The 13,124-nt window shown below is 35.1% G+C and overlaps 1 protein-coding gene across 1 annotated transcript in view; it reads left to right on the top strand.

Annotated features, from left to right (window-relative positions):
- Positions 1-13,124, top strand: part of MMP16 (matrix metallopeptidase 16) — a 161,750-nt gene that overhangs the window by 69,511 nt on the left and 79,115 nt on the right. The window contains exon 2 of the mRNA XM_062502793.1: positions 12,876-13,024. Within this exon, the coding sequence (XP_062358777.1) occupies positions 12,876-13,024 (149 nt within the window). The remainder of the gene's footprint in view (positions 1-12,875; positions 13,025-13,124) is intronic.

Genomic DNA, 13,124 nt, shown 5'->3' with positions numbered 1-13,124 from the left:
TCACTATGCATGGCTTACATGTTGGAGGCTTTTTGGGTTCCTTACTTGAAGTTCTGAGGTGCCCTAAGATGTAGAAGAGCTTGATGTTTGCAAAATTCAGGATTCATTTGATTCCTGACTCTGTTTTCTCTTTTTCTCTCTTTTTAAACTTTGTTTTTCTTACGTTTTATGGGGGCTTTTTTTGAGGTTTTTCTTGTTTGTTTTTTTAGTGGTTTTTTGTTTGTTTGTTTGTTTGTTTTTTGGTTTTTGCTTTGTTTTGTTTTCAGTACAGCAAATTTACAATGCTCCTTTCCCCTAAGGTTTTTTCCCTTCCAGTAGGAGCTGAGAAATACAATATTCAGATTTTTTCATTAACAATTGTTAACTCAATTACTATATTAAAATATTTTTCTTTTCTGTAAGACCAAAACTGAAAAAAACATTTTTTTTCTCTGAATTGTATATAGCCATACACATATAAACTGTTGTAAACACCATTGTCTTTAATATCTTTAATGCATACAAAAATCTGTTCTCACTTGCATTTTGAACCTCTGAAAAATGAATACATAGTTTTGGAAATTTGGATTTAATTGCTGAATGGGTAAAACTAGATCTAATTTTGCCTCTAGTTTATGGCGAACCAAGTCCAAAAGCATAGGTTAAGCTAAAAACAAATTAAAATCAAATAAACTGCTGCTTGGGATGCTTAATATTGTATTCACGGGATTAAGATACTAATGGCATTGCTATGAGAATACAGGACCTGTAATAATTATTAACTGCAAATGTAATTTTCAAAATGTACTATGTTACTTAATTTCATGGAATACCATGTCTTTTGGAAGAAGAAAACAGAAAAGCATACCATATAATTTTCCTTGGCCTGTTCTGCCATTGTGATTCTCTCTGCATGTTTTAGCTAGAAAACCAATGTGTTTATAAAAAAAACCCAACTTCTAAAATGTCTGAACTTTGCAAATATTACCAGTGACGAGTGTAAGGAAATTATTTTCTTTAAGCAAGTTATTATTTTAATATATATAAAAGTATGAATGAATCCTAATGTTGTTGTTGTTTGATAGTGGTTGAGTTGAGCTGGGTCCTGAGTGCTCCAAGCATCTATCCGAATCTATGGCTACTGAGAGCACTCAGGGATTCAAAGCATCAGGTCCTAATTAAGCAAAGCTGAAATTGTTCTACTGCATTTTAAAATTGCAAATCACATGACCACAGCCCATAGAGGAGCCAATAAAAGATAATACTATGGCTTGCTTTGAAGCAATTATTTCTGCCTGCAGGAATCACCTTGTCACATCCCTCACATGAATCAATCTACCACTTCCCCTTCCCCCCTTCTATTTTTGTAATTCTACCCTTTAACAAAAATAGAATTTAGAGGGTGACGTAAAAAGGAGGGTTGCAGATGTACTGAAATATATTCAGTTTTTCTGCTACTTGTAGGAGGCTTACAAACAGCTGGTGAGTTAGTGTATTGCAAGCAAAATAGACCTCAAACAATGTATAAGGATTCTTTTGTCTTTATGAAAGTAGGAGGCTAATGGGGCTAGCCTGAGTTGGTGTTATTCTGCCACTAATTTGCACAGACATTGTTTCAAGGAAAAGAAATATTTTACCTTGGAATTAATGTGTCTTTATTAGAGCAAGCGAGATAGTTTTCTCTATACCTTCTGTCTTTTTTTCCTTCACCTTAACATCACTTGCAGGAGTCAAAAACTATGAATTCTAGTAGTGAATTCACCTTTTCTCACTGCATAAGATTTGAACTCTATACAGAAGAGCAACTGTATTCGTCTATTGTGATCCATGCTAAAACAGGATTAATGAAAGATACGTAATCATTGTTGAAGATGAATAAAAATGGTAAAAATGTTTACCCAGTATTGTTGTTGCCTCTTTAGCTATAGGGCAATATATGACTTCATTTGAACCACACATACCAGAGGAAAACAAACCAAATTACAGGTGTAATTTGCATAAATGATTGAAGATAATTGTCAGAAACAAGCTTGTAGAAATGGCAGCACTAGGTTCTGATTGATCCCTGCCCTCCCTGTGGCAGAGTCATTTCCCACAGGCATTTTTGAAGAAGTGTTGGAAATGAAAGCGGGAAACATTAATTATAGATCAATATTCCATGGAAACTCTTGTACTGGACCAGCATTTTCAAAACTGGGGAATAAGTCAGAAACCAAAACAGTATGGGATAGAGAACAAGCTATTTTCTGTACTGCCTTTTCCTTTTCATCATTAAGGCCTCTGATCAGGTACACTCATGTAGCTGAATTGATTGTGGTCATTGAAAAAGAGTGGCTGAACTAAAATGTTGTCTTCCTCATGAAGAAATTACACAATTCAGGAAATTTATTTTCTTTTTTTATTAACTCCCTGTCCTCCTTGCAGATGTTACGAGATTTTATTTTTTTTTAAGTGTTCTGTCATAGTACTTACTTTTGTTTTCTTTTCATTCCACCATGTGGACCAAATAAAGTAATTTGGGAAAGACAGAATCACCATTTTTGTTCATTACTTTTTCTTCTTGTCTCTCCCTGGGAAATGACAAACTGATATCATACATCAATTTTATGTATGTACAAAATTTATGTTCATCTTCTATCTACAGATTTCTGTAGTAAAATATAAATCAGATTTTTCAAAGAGCTATAATAGTACTGTAAATACCACAATTATAGATCAGTTAAAAAAGGAAGTATTTCTAAAGTATGCAATGACACCCAGCAAGAAAGTGCAGGATCTGAAATTCTGCATCTTATATATCTGACTTTGAAAGGCAGAAGGGGTATAAAGGATGCTAAAACTGGAAAGTGGATATAGCATATATTTATATATTTATATTTTAAAAAATCTTTTGACTGTGGTAAACAAACATACTGTGTTATCAAAGTTAATGTTCCTAATAGTCATGATATCATTAATTGCTCAAAAATACATAGAAATAAATGAAAGGGATATTCATTCAAATAAAGGAACTAACTGGTTCAGTTAAATACCTCCTGTTTCCACTGAAGGCAGCTTTATTCTTGACTTTAGCATACCAGTTGGTTTTCTACAGACATACTTTTCAACACTGCTTATGTGTGGTAGAGTATGAATTTACATGCAATCTTATTTATAAAGGTGTAGTAAAAACCTAAGAAGTATGAATTAATAAAAACTTGCATTGTGCTTTTGCATTTCTGTTCTTTTGCTTTGATGCACTTTTAGTTTAACCCATAATATAAGAATATTCATGATATTGATATCTATTCAGAAAACATTTATGTAGATTTTAGTGGATTTTCTGGGGTTCAGAATAGGTTCTTATGTTTGTAAAATGAGAAAAAACCTATTATAATGAAGAAAATTAAATAAAGGCAATATGGATAAAAAAAGTTTGTTCAAGTCAAATTTCCTTTAGATGTTTATGTTGCATTTCATCTATTTCAGTGCTGTAAATTGAAACTGCATAAATCATTATAGTAAAGTTATTCTATCTAATAGATTCAAATGCCAAGTGCCAAATATGGTTTGAATAATCATTTCCCCAAAGCAACTTTGTAGATTGACCTTTTCCTTTTTTACAATGGTCTGCCTTCCCACAGGCTTTTTTTAAAGTAACACACCACCATCTGTTGGTTTCCTACAAAAATGTTTTAGAACAACGTTTTGGCATGTTTATAAAATTATTTGAAATAATCTGTTGGGATATATAAAAAGGAAAGTGATAATTTCTGTATTTTTTTATCAATACACTGCTGGTTTGTTGTTTTTTTTCTTGTTTGTTTGTTTGTTTGGTTTTTTTGTTTACCTCACAGAATGAAATTTATAATTGCACCATAGAAGACAAACATACCAAATAACCAAGATTTCTTACTTCAGTCTTACAGTAGTTTAAAGTTTCTGTTTTGGTGTTGATGCTGCTGCTAATGATGATACATCCTATGAGGAAAAAATCATATATTTTTAAAAAGTTTTAGTGATGTGCATATCTCCCTTTTGAAGTACATGGCTGCCTGCAATGATATTCTCAGAGCCTAAAAAAAAAAAAAAAAGGTCATTTCCTGTTAGTGCCTACCACTTGGAGACTTTCCTGCTTGTAGGATGAAAATTGGAGCAGGGAGGCATTCCTCATGAATTTATGATGAAATGCATTGCTCTGATTGTTTAGAATATGTGTGTAAGGGGAGATAGGCTTTCTCCTGAGAAATCTAAACCAGAAGAAACAAAAGTTCAAGCAAGTACTAAGCAGTAGGATCTAAGCAGCAAATTCTGTTTCCCTAGTTATTGTTCATTTCCCTGCTTGCCTTTTTTGTAAGAATAAACAACTCTGCCCTAAAATATTGTTACGGTAAGCATAGTCATTGTTATGCCATCAATATCTATTTGGATTAGACCAAAACAATCAGCTTTCAAGTGAGGTATTGCAAAGCTGTAGGGGTCAAAGATGCTAATAGCAAGGCAATGACAGGTTGGGATGATCTTCTGGAGTATGGTGAAAGACTCGCTTGGAACTCTTGCCTTTTTTGATATATCACCAAACAACACTTACATTTATATATTGATTGATACATTCAAATCCTTGTCTGAATACTTGCAATGTTGTGAAGAGGAAAGCTGGGAGGCATCATTCATTTTTGCTACCAAACAGTGAGTGATGGTTTCCCAAGGAACACCTCATGAGCCTTCGGTTCAACCAGAATTGCTCTGACTCCAGGCTCATTATTGTTTTTTTTTATATGCCCATCACCTTGATCTAGTCAGTGGTGTTCTGGGATCCAGGCATCTGAATGAACTCCACAGCTACATATAATGAGCCACAGAGATCCCTAAAAGAAAAATCTAAACCCAGGAAAGATCAAGAATGTTCCAAGTGGGAACACATGAATAACTTCTCAGAAGATACACAAAGAGGGACCGAAAGAGGCAAAAAGAGTAAAATGTTTGATTCTTAAAGGAGCTGGAGGTCATCGAATCTTGTAGGCAATCTCCATTCCCCACAATACTATGGTTATCAAAAGAGTAGACAGCAATTCTTTCTAAATGTATACAGTTGCTTAGTTACCAGGCAGAAAGTAGCAAAGTGGCACTCATGTTCTTTGTCAGTTTGAAATTCATATAACAAAGGTGTTATTTAATAGATGTTGTGGAAAGAGGCACTGTCCAACCCCCTTCCCAGGACCATATCCAGACAGCTTTTGAGTACTTCCAAGAATGGAGGCACCTCAGCATCTGTGGGCACAGTAAAAGTGTTTCCTTAGACTTGAGAAGGAACTTCTTGTGTTTCAGTTTGTATCCATAACCTCCAGTCACGTTACTGGGCACTGCTGGAAAGGGCCTAACTCCATCCTCGCTGTTCCCTCCCTTCAAATATCTGTGCATGTAAGATATCCCTGGAGCTTTTTCTTCTCTAAGATGAAGAGCCACAGCCCTCTCAGTCTTTCTTCACAGGAGTCATGGTCTAGTCCCTATTCATCCTCTTGGCCTTAGAAGTTTATTTTTTTTTTCCTTTTTTTTGGGACCAGTCAGGACAAATTCAGCCGTACTATTCAATACAGCATTCTTATCCCTGCAGAGCACTTAATATTTTTCTAGAAGCTATAGAAATTCTAGTAAGATGCAGAGTCCTTTAACATGAGCTGTGTGATTGAGTATTTACATCTACTAGAACTATAAGTTTTATTTGTGGAAGTATTTCCACTGATCTGGGTTTCTGCCAGACTTTGCCAGAGATTTTTATTAGTGATTGAAAAAATTTCCCCGAGCAACTAATGAATAAGGTCCACATTCTGAAGTCAGTTATAAATGTGGAATGATCAAGAGTTTCTTTCCAGGCCAGGAATTTCTGTCAGAGTTGTTATACCACTAACCCACTTGCCTCACAGACAGCAGAAGTAGTGAATAAACAATGTAGCTTCCACATTTGGAGCTGGGTAGTGTCTAATCTCTGTTCAAGCATATTTCAGTGGCTGAAGGACAGTGCTGTATGCAGACCCCACATCTGCAGCTTACTGCTAGATTCCCATCTGCCTGGGATCTGTCAGTGGCTCTGGCCTGGTGCTCCCAACAGCTCTTTTACACCTCCCACTTCTGCTGCTCTCAAGCTGCTTTGATTTTCCCATACGCAAGTGTGGCAGTAAAGGAAATTATTTAGAATATTTAAACTAAGCTTGAATTATAAATGAGAGGAATTCAGCACACAGTTTTGAATACATTTTGCCTTTTTACTGTTGTCACTCCTTGGACTTCTTGAATCAAAGTCACTTACAAGGCAGAGCTTCTGGCTTTGGGCTGCAGTCTTCATTCTTGAGCTCTCACTGGGAGGAGGAGTACCCTTTTAAAATTATCTCTGTCACCCTACATGTGACTGGGGAAATTCCAGACTTTCACCTCTCTGCCGACATGCAGTATCATGTGTTAGTAAATCTAGTTTTGTACTGTTGGAGACTAATAAGATTGTTCAGTTTCACATCTATTTTGTAGCTAGAACACAGAAAAAGAATAGGCAGATACATAATAGAACAGGGGAGTTGCCTCAATTAATTTTGAACTGACTAGCTGCAGCAACACTGAACCCACTGAAGCCCAATTTATTCTCTTCTGTGACCCCCTTTGAGGTCAATTCTGCTACTTCTAGTACTGTATCTGATTATTTACTATAGTGGAGGATGCAGCCTAGACATCCCACAGACTTGTCTGAATTATTAAGTCCCTGCTACAATTTTTGAATTCCCCAGTAATGATTATAATCATTAATGTGTCTAAGAATGTTCCAATGTCACATGTAAATTGTTTCTTGGGAGATTGTCACAATAATTTACAAGAAAATAGGTTAGTCACTTTCTAGTTTATGTTAGTGGAGAACTAAATTTTGCAAGTTGGTGCTTTGACTTTTTCTTTCTGGCATGTTCAAAGTGATAAAGAAGATAATTTCTTGGTTTGAAGATGCTTACTTCAATTTAAGACCTTTTCCAAACTACTAGACAATTTCCAATAAATTGATATGTTTGTGAGCTTGACTGTACTGTGAACATGCAAGCTATTTTTTTGGTTGTTAAGGATTAATTATCTCAATTTAAGACCATGGGTACTAAACCAATCATGACCATTTAATTTGTTTTTTCCATCATAATTCTTATTTTTATTCTGTAGACATTACTGACAAAGTTAGACTCTCCTGGACTTTGTGTTCTTATGTGCTTTTTCTTGGAAGTATTTTTCTTACTAGATATATGCCATGTACCATATACCCATTCACACTGGTGTCTTCTGTTAAGAAGAAAAGAACACCACTGGTAAGGAACTGGTGACAGTGGAGGCAAGAGGAAGGAAAGACATCAGAACATTTCATATAGCACTCTGTGTAAACAATTTGGTTTATTTCTGGCTGTCTGTCTATCAGGTTGCCACTGAAAATTCAGTATTAGCTGCAATAGATAGGTCTGTAATTAAACCACACCATTAGCCATGACTGCTTAACCTAAATGAAGAAGTGATTTGGTCATATGAATACCAATTCTACAGCTAGCTTATTTGTCCTTATGAGAGTTAAAGCTTTCAATCCCTTTCAAAATTACATCAGCACTTGAACTACTAAATCCTGTGATCTCTGTAAGCTAGAATCATAAATGTATGCTTTTTGAAAATACAGAACTCCTGAATTACTCAGACACTTTAAATAATTTTGCCTATAATGTCTTTTGTGGAAATGTATTAAAACAAAGAAGTCAAAATATTTTGAAATTATGAAATATCACAGTTTCACTCAGTGCAGATAGGAATTCTGTTTTCAGATAAAATCTGAAATAGGAGTAGGAACACATGAATAATAATTATATGCAGCTGCACTACTGAAGATATTTATGAAATTGTTTTTATCTGTGCTTTATTAGACTGATTTACTAAGCCTTCAGGTTCACAGAATATAATTGTACTGTAGCTTGTATTATGTACTGTCATTCAGTTAATAATTTGTTGCTAAGCTTTCTTCTATCTTAGAAATCAGTAATTTCTCTGAAACTCTGATTATCTTTATAATATTCTTGTTTAATCTTTAATGATAATATGTCAGTTTTCTTTGTTCTTAATAAGTTTGGTGTCAACATATTACTTTTATGAGCAGTCTTTCTTTCTAAACTAGCAAAGATCTGAATGATTGAATACCCTTGGTGTGTTTAATACACTTTAAGTTAGCACATTCTTTATTTTAAGAGGCGAAAAAAATTACAGCCATGTGAGGAAGTTCTATCTGTTCCATAGCCAAGTGATCCATACAGCATAGCATAAGTAGAAGTTAAAAACTAAAATGAAGAAAATTTTTTTCATGTCAGAAAAAAAAACCAACAAAAAACCAAAAAAAAACCCACCAAAAAAAAAAACAACAAAAAACCAAACCAAAAAAAACCAAACAAAAAAAAAAACAAACTCAAACCCTAGGTATCCAGTCAATTTATCAAAAATCTGGAAGGTGATACAGTTTATATACTGAGCACTTACATGTTCCATGGATGCCTGCAAAGTGCCAGGTCCTCAGCAAACTCCTATTGTGTCTACAGATTTCATCACCAATGGATTCTATTTATTGTTTTCTTTGTAATTATGCAAACAGAAGGTGGAATTAGGGTGAAGAAACTTTTCTGGTGAGCAAAATGTGTAAAAACATGTTTTTAAAATTTTAAAATATATAGATGAATGGGACATAAATCTTGAAGTTCTGTTACTGAATAAAACTATTTTTAGGATAATTTTTTTTTCTGTTTGTTTTTTTTTGTTGTTGTTGTTGTTGTTGGGGGTGTTTTTGTTTTTGTTTCCAAAATGAAATATTTGGGTGTCCATGTTCTTCTGAATTACTCCTAACACGTCAGCTAAACCCCAGTGTTTGTTAATAGGCCAACAATGGCAACTAACATAGAAATCTAGTGCAAGCAGATTTTTACTAAAGATAAATTTTAGTTTAAAGTTTTCTGGAAGTTAATGCAGATAATTAAATATGATTAAGCAAAATAGGTTTCTTTAGTTAACTTTTAAAATAATAGAAGGAGTGACATCAGAAAGTTCAAATACATCAAAGGCTGCTTCAGAGAGGAAATTAATAACTAGTTCCCTTTACCTGTAGCAGGTAAAATAAAAAGTTTATTAAAAGCCATAATTAAAAGGCTTAAATTCTAGTAAGAAGGATTCAACTCTAAAGGAAACTTCACAGCAGCAGGATATTAAAGCACAATACTAGAGAGGGAAATGGTGGAACCTGTTGCCTTCCATCTGTGTTTTTCTGTAGCTACCTGAGAGATACCATTTTGCAGCAGGACAAGGAAATTCTGCTCAAAAACTTGACTTGAAGTAGCAGTATTTGAATTTGTATAAAGGAATGAAACGTATCACTTTTTGGGAGTCTATGCAAAGGGGCCCTGTTGGCACCCAAGACATAGCATGTTGGGTGGATCTACTTCACTATTTCTTTGTTCCAAGACCAAAGATTTCCTCAGGATGAGGCTTGCCAAGACACTGTCATTGCTGAAGTACCTTAAAGGCAGGCTAAGTCTAATTTCAATGGAGGGGAGGGAAAAATTCTTCTATATATAATTTCTTTTATAGCTTGCATCAAAAAATATGAGACGGACAGAAAATTGTTTTCTTTCATTCTCCTTCTCATACTGTTTTCCTTTCTGCTGTTTTTGCTCCCCTGTATATTCTGGGCATTAAGTTAAGCTTCTCCCCTATAGTTCACAGCATCTGAACTATGCACAATAAAATCTGAGGTGCATATTTCAGAAATCTGGTTGTCTGACCCAAGGTCCTTCAAAATTTTCTGTCCTTCCTGCAGAAGGACAGAACCAGAACTGCTGAACCAGCTTTGCTGCCTTTTTTCTTGTTTCATAATCCTTTCTCATAAGGACAGAGTAAAGAATTTTGTAACACTAAATGCTACTAGCTCTCAAATATTCACCAGCCTGAAAGTCAATTTGTCTGCGTTTTTAAAAATGAAACTTATTTTCAGAGTGTCATCTGACTTTCCAGTATGTTAGCTGTGTCTTCTAGGCTATTTTGAAGGCTAAGGGAATACCCAGGTGGTCTACTTCCTTTGTTCTGTGACTGGGGGTGGCTTTTCAGGCATCCATTTTTATCTTGTGTGTTACATTTTTTAGATAGGGAAAGGCTATCCTGTCCTCTCCTGCTGTTTCTGAGTCAACTCTTTTCCTTTTCTGCCAAGTGTCTCTGCAGTGGTGCTCTGCTAGATTCCAGTTTGTTCTCCCTGCTCTACTTCTTCCATGAGCAGCAGCCCCCAAGATATTTTTTCTGTCTCTGTATTAATAGCTTTTCTAATTCAGATATCTGAAGGTTTAACTTCTGGCAAATTTCCTTACTTGCAAGCCCATACCTCTGGATCCTTCACTTATACCGCAGTGAAGATGGTTTTGTTTGGTGATAGGTGAACTCCCAAGCCTACCAAGCAATTTTGTCTGCCCTTAGCACCTGAGAGCTTCATAATAAGCCCTGGTCTGTGTCTGCGTACCAAATTCTTGCTGAGAAGGTGACACCATTTTACATAACTGTGACATAATACTCAGAACTATTTTTCTTCCCTTATTATTTATTTTGATATCACTGACTAGAGAAGATTAATATAAAATTAGCCTCATTCTTAAATATATTAATTTTAAATATTAATGTAAAAAGAGTCTACATACTACACTGAAATCAATACATTCTGTGTCACACTTACTTATCTTAGTTCCATGGTCTTGTTTCCACATAGTACATTGCTCTTGCAATTTTCAGGCTCTGTATGGTCTTTTGAAGCTGTCTTCCAATAATGTAGGAAAGAACAGGCTTTGAATGCAAAGTGGGACTTAAACGATGCTATTTCTGTAATTATCCAAAATATGGCACACACTTAATGTACACAAGCTCTCCCCTAAAGCTGAAAAGTGCAAGAAGGTATGAATATGTAAAGTCGTATGTAGGTATGAATTGTATCAACTTATTTATAATGTAAATGAGAGCATTTTCATATCTATTAAAAAAATCTTATTCTGAATGGTTCCTGTATATAGAGATAGTGTGAAGGTAAAAGACTTTAGTCTAGGTCATAATCCTGTCTATACTTCCCTGTCCTGTTGTATCTCCCTGTTGTGTGGAGCTCACAAACAGGTTGTGGGTTTGATCCCTGTGGGCCATTAATTTAAGAGTTGGATTCAGTGATCCTTGTGGGTCCCTTCCAACTCAGAATATTCTGTGATTTTGTGATTCTGTGGTTGTTGAGTCTGTGTGTGACCTGCATGGGTAAATGTGTGTTTAAGGTAAATGTGTTTAAATTATAAATATCTGAATTCATAACCTGAAGATTTCCACAATCTTTAATGCCAGTTTGATCTTTTACTTACACTGAACCAATGTTCACCTGTAATGCACATTCGGTGTTAGTAAAGTGAACCTGAATTAAGTTGATTTGACATGATCATCTTCACTGTGTTCATTAAAAGGGAGTGCACCACAATCGTAGTTAACCTGCTGCAAAACTGAAGTAGTGGACTCGGCAAGATAAATTTAAAACTGAAAGTAGATACATAGGTTGGTATTAGGCTGCATATAAACAGTGCATATACAAACAGTTAAAAACCCAGAAGTGTTGTATGAGGAAGAGAGAGCCCACAAAACACTGTAAGGTGTGGTGGGTGGATACCATTCATTAATGTAATGATTCGGAACCTGTGAATTGAGATGTGATATGTTTGAAAGAGGTGGCTGAGTCAATTTTTGTTTGGTTGGTTTTTTGTGTTTTGTTTTGTTTTTTGTTTTTTTTTTTTTTTTTTTTTTTGTTAAAGAACACAGGATCAGATTTATGGGGTCAGAAATCTTTTGTTACTGGGGGGAGTGAAACTGCAGCAATACATTTTAACTGAGTCTTGCAGATTGGCAATATATGTACCTTTCATTCTAGTGAGTACTTCCAGCTCTCAAATGAAAAGACATTTTTAAAGTTGTGTCAGTGCCCTCATTTCCTCAAAAGTCTTTCACTATTTTCTGTAAAGTCTCGATTTTGAGAATACATAGAAACATTATGATAACTGCAGCTACTTGTTTATGAAAGTTGCCTCAAGAGGACAGCATGTTTCAGAGGGCTTGTCCAAGTGTTATTAAGATAGTGGCTTTAATCCATGAAGCTTTCAGTAATTTGGACCTCACACTTCTACACAATTAAGAGTATAAGCATTAAATCCATCTTGATTTAAAAAGACAGTTCCTCCTAGACAGTTTTCTCTAAGTGAAGGCAGACTCTGTTACTTCACTATTTCCTGGACACACGCTTTGCCTAGAAGTATGTGATTTTGATATTCTTCTCAGAAAGCTGAATGTCTCCCTACCCTCTATTTCATATTCTTCTAGAGACAATAACAATTTAGTGTAAATGTGTGAGCTATTGTGGATTTATTATTGTAGATGGTGAATATTATTATGTGCCCTGTGGGTAGTCAATTGTATGTGGCATATATTGTAGATTTATATTTTGTCTGCTTAAAACACTACTGGAAGTGCCTAGAGCCAGGGTTAGGTGCTTAAGTTGTATCTTCAAATAAATAAATAAATACATTAAATAAATAATTGAAGCAAGCAGTTTCAGATAATAAAGAGAGATGGCTGCTGGGTAGAAAATGCTGCTAAGTCTTACAGCAACAGAATCTTTAATAAAGAAGGTGAAATAAAACCCTCGAAGAATTTCTTACCTGCAGATAAAACAAATAAAAAGAAAAAAGCACCGAAACTAACAGGACTTGGTGAATTAAAAGATTCTTTATGTATGGTATAAAACTAATTACTAAGGAGCATTTTACTTACCTCTAATTTCTATTTAATAGCCACTGCACTTGTCATTGCAGGTATGGTTACAAAAGTATGGCTACCTTCCACCAAGTGACCCTCGAATGTCGGTGTTGCGCTCTGCTGAAACCATGCAATCAGCTATAGCTGCCATGCAGCAGTTCTATGGCATTAATATGACAGGAAAAGTGGACAGGAACACAATTGAGTAAGTAACCAGTACTGAACTGCTCTTAACTTTTCTGTTTCAAGCAGGGTAAAATAGAACTGGAAAGCAGCAGTGCAACCGGAGTATCCAAATAGTGTTG

Source organism: Cinclus cinclus, chromosome 1, assembly GCF_963662255.1.
Source record: "Cinclus cinclus chromosome 1, bCinCin1.1, whole genome shotgun sequence".
Lineage (NCBI taxonomy): Eukaryota > Metazoa > Chordata > Aves > Passeriformes > Cinclidae > Cinclus > Cinclus cinclus.
The sequence above is the reverse complement of the archived record's forward strand: the minus strand, read 5'-3'. Positions and strand labels throughout refer to the sequence as shown.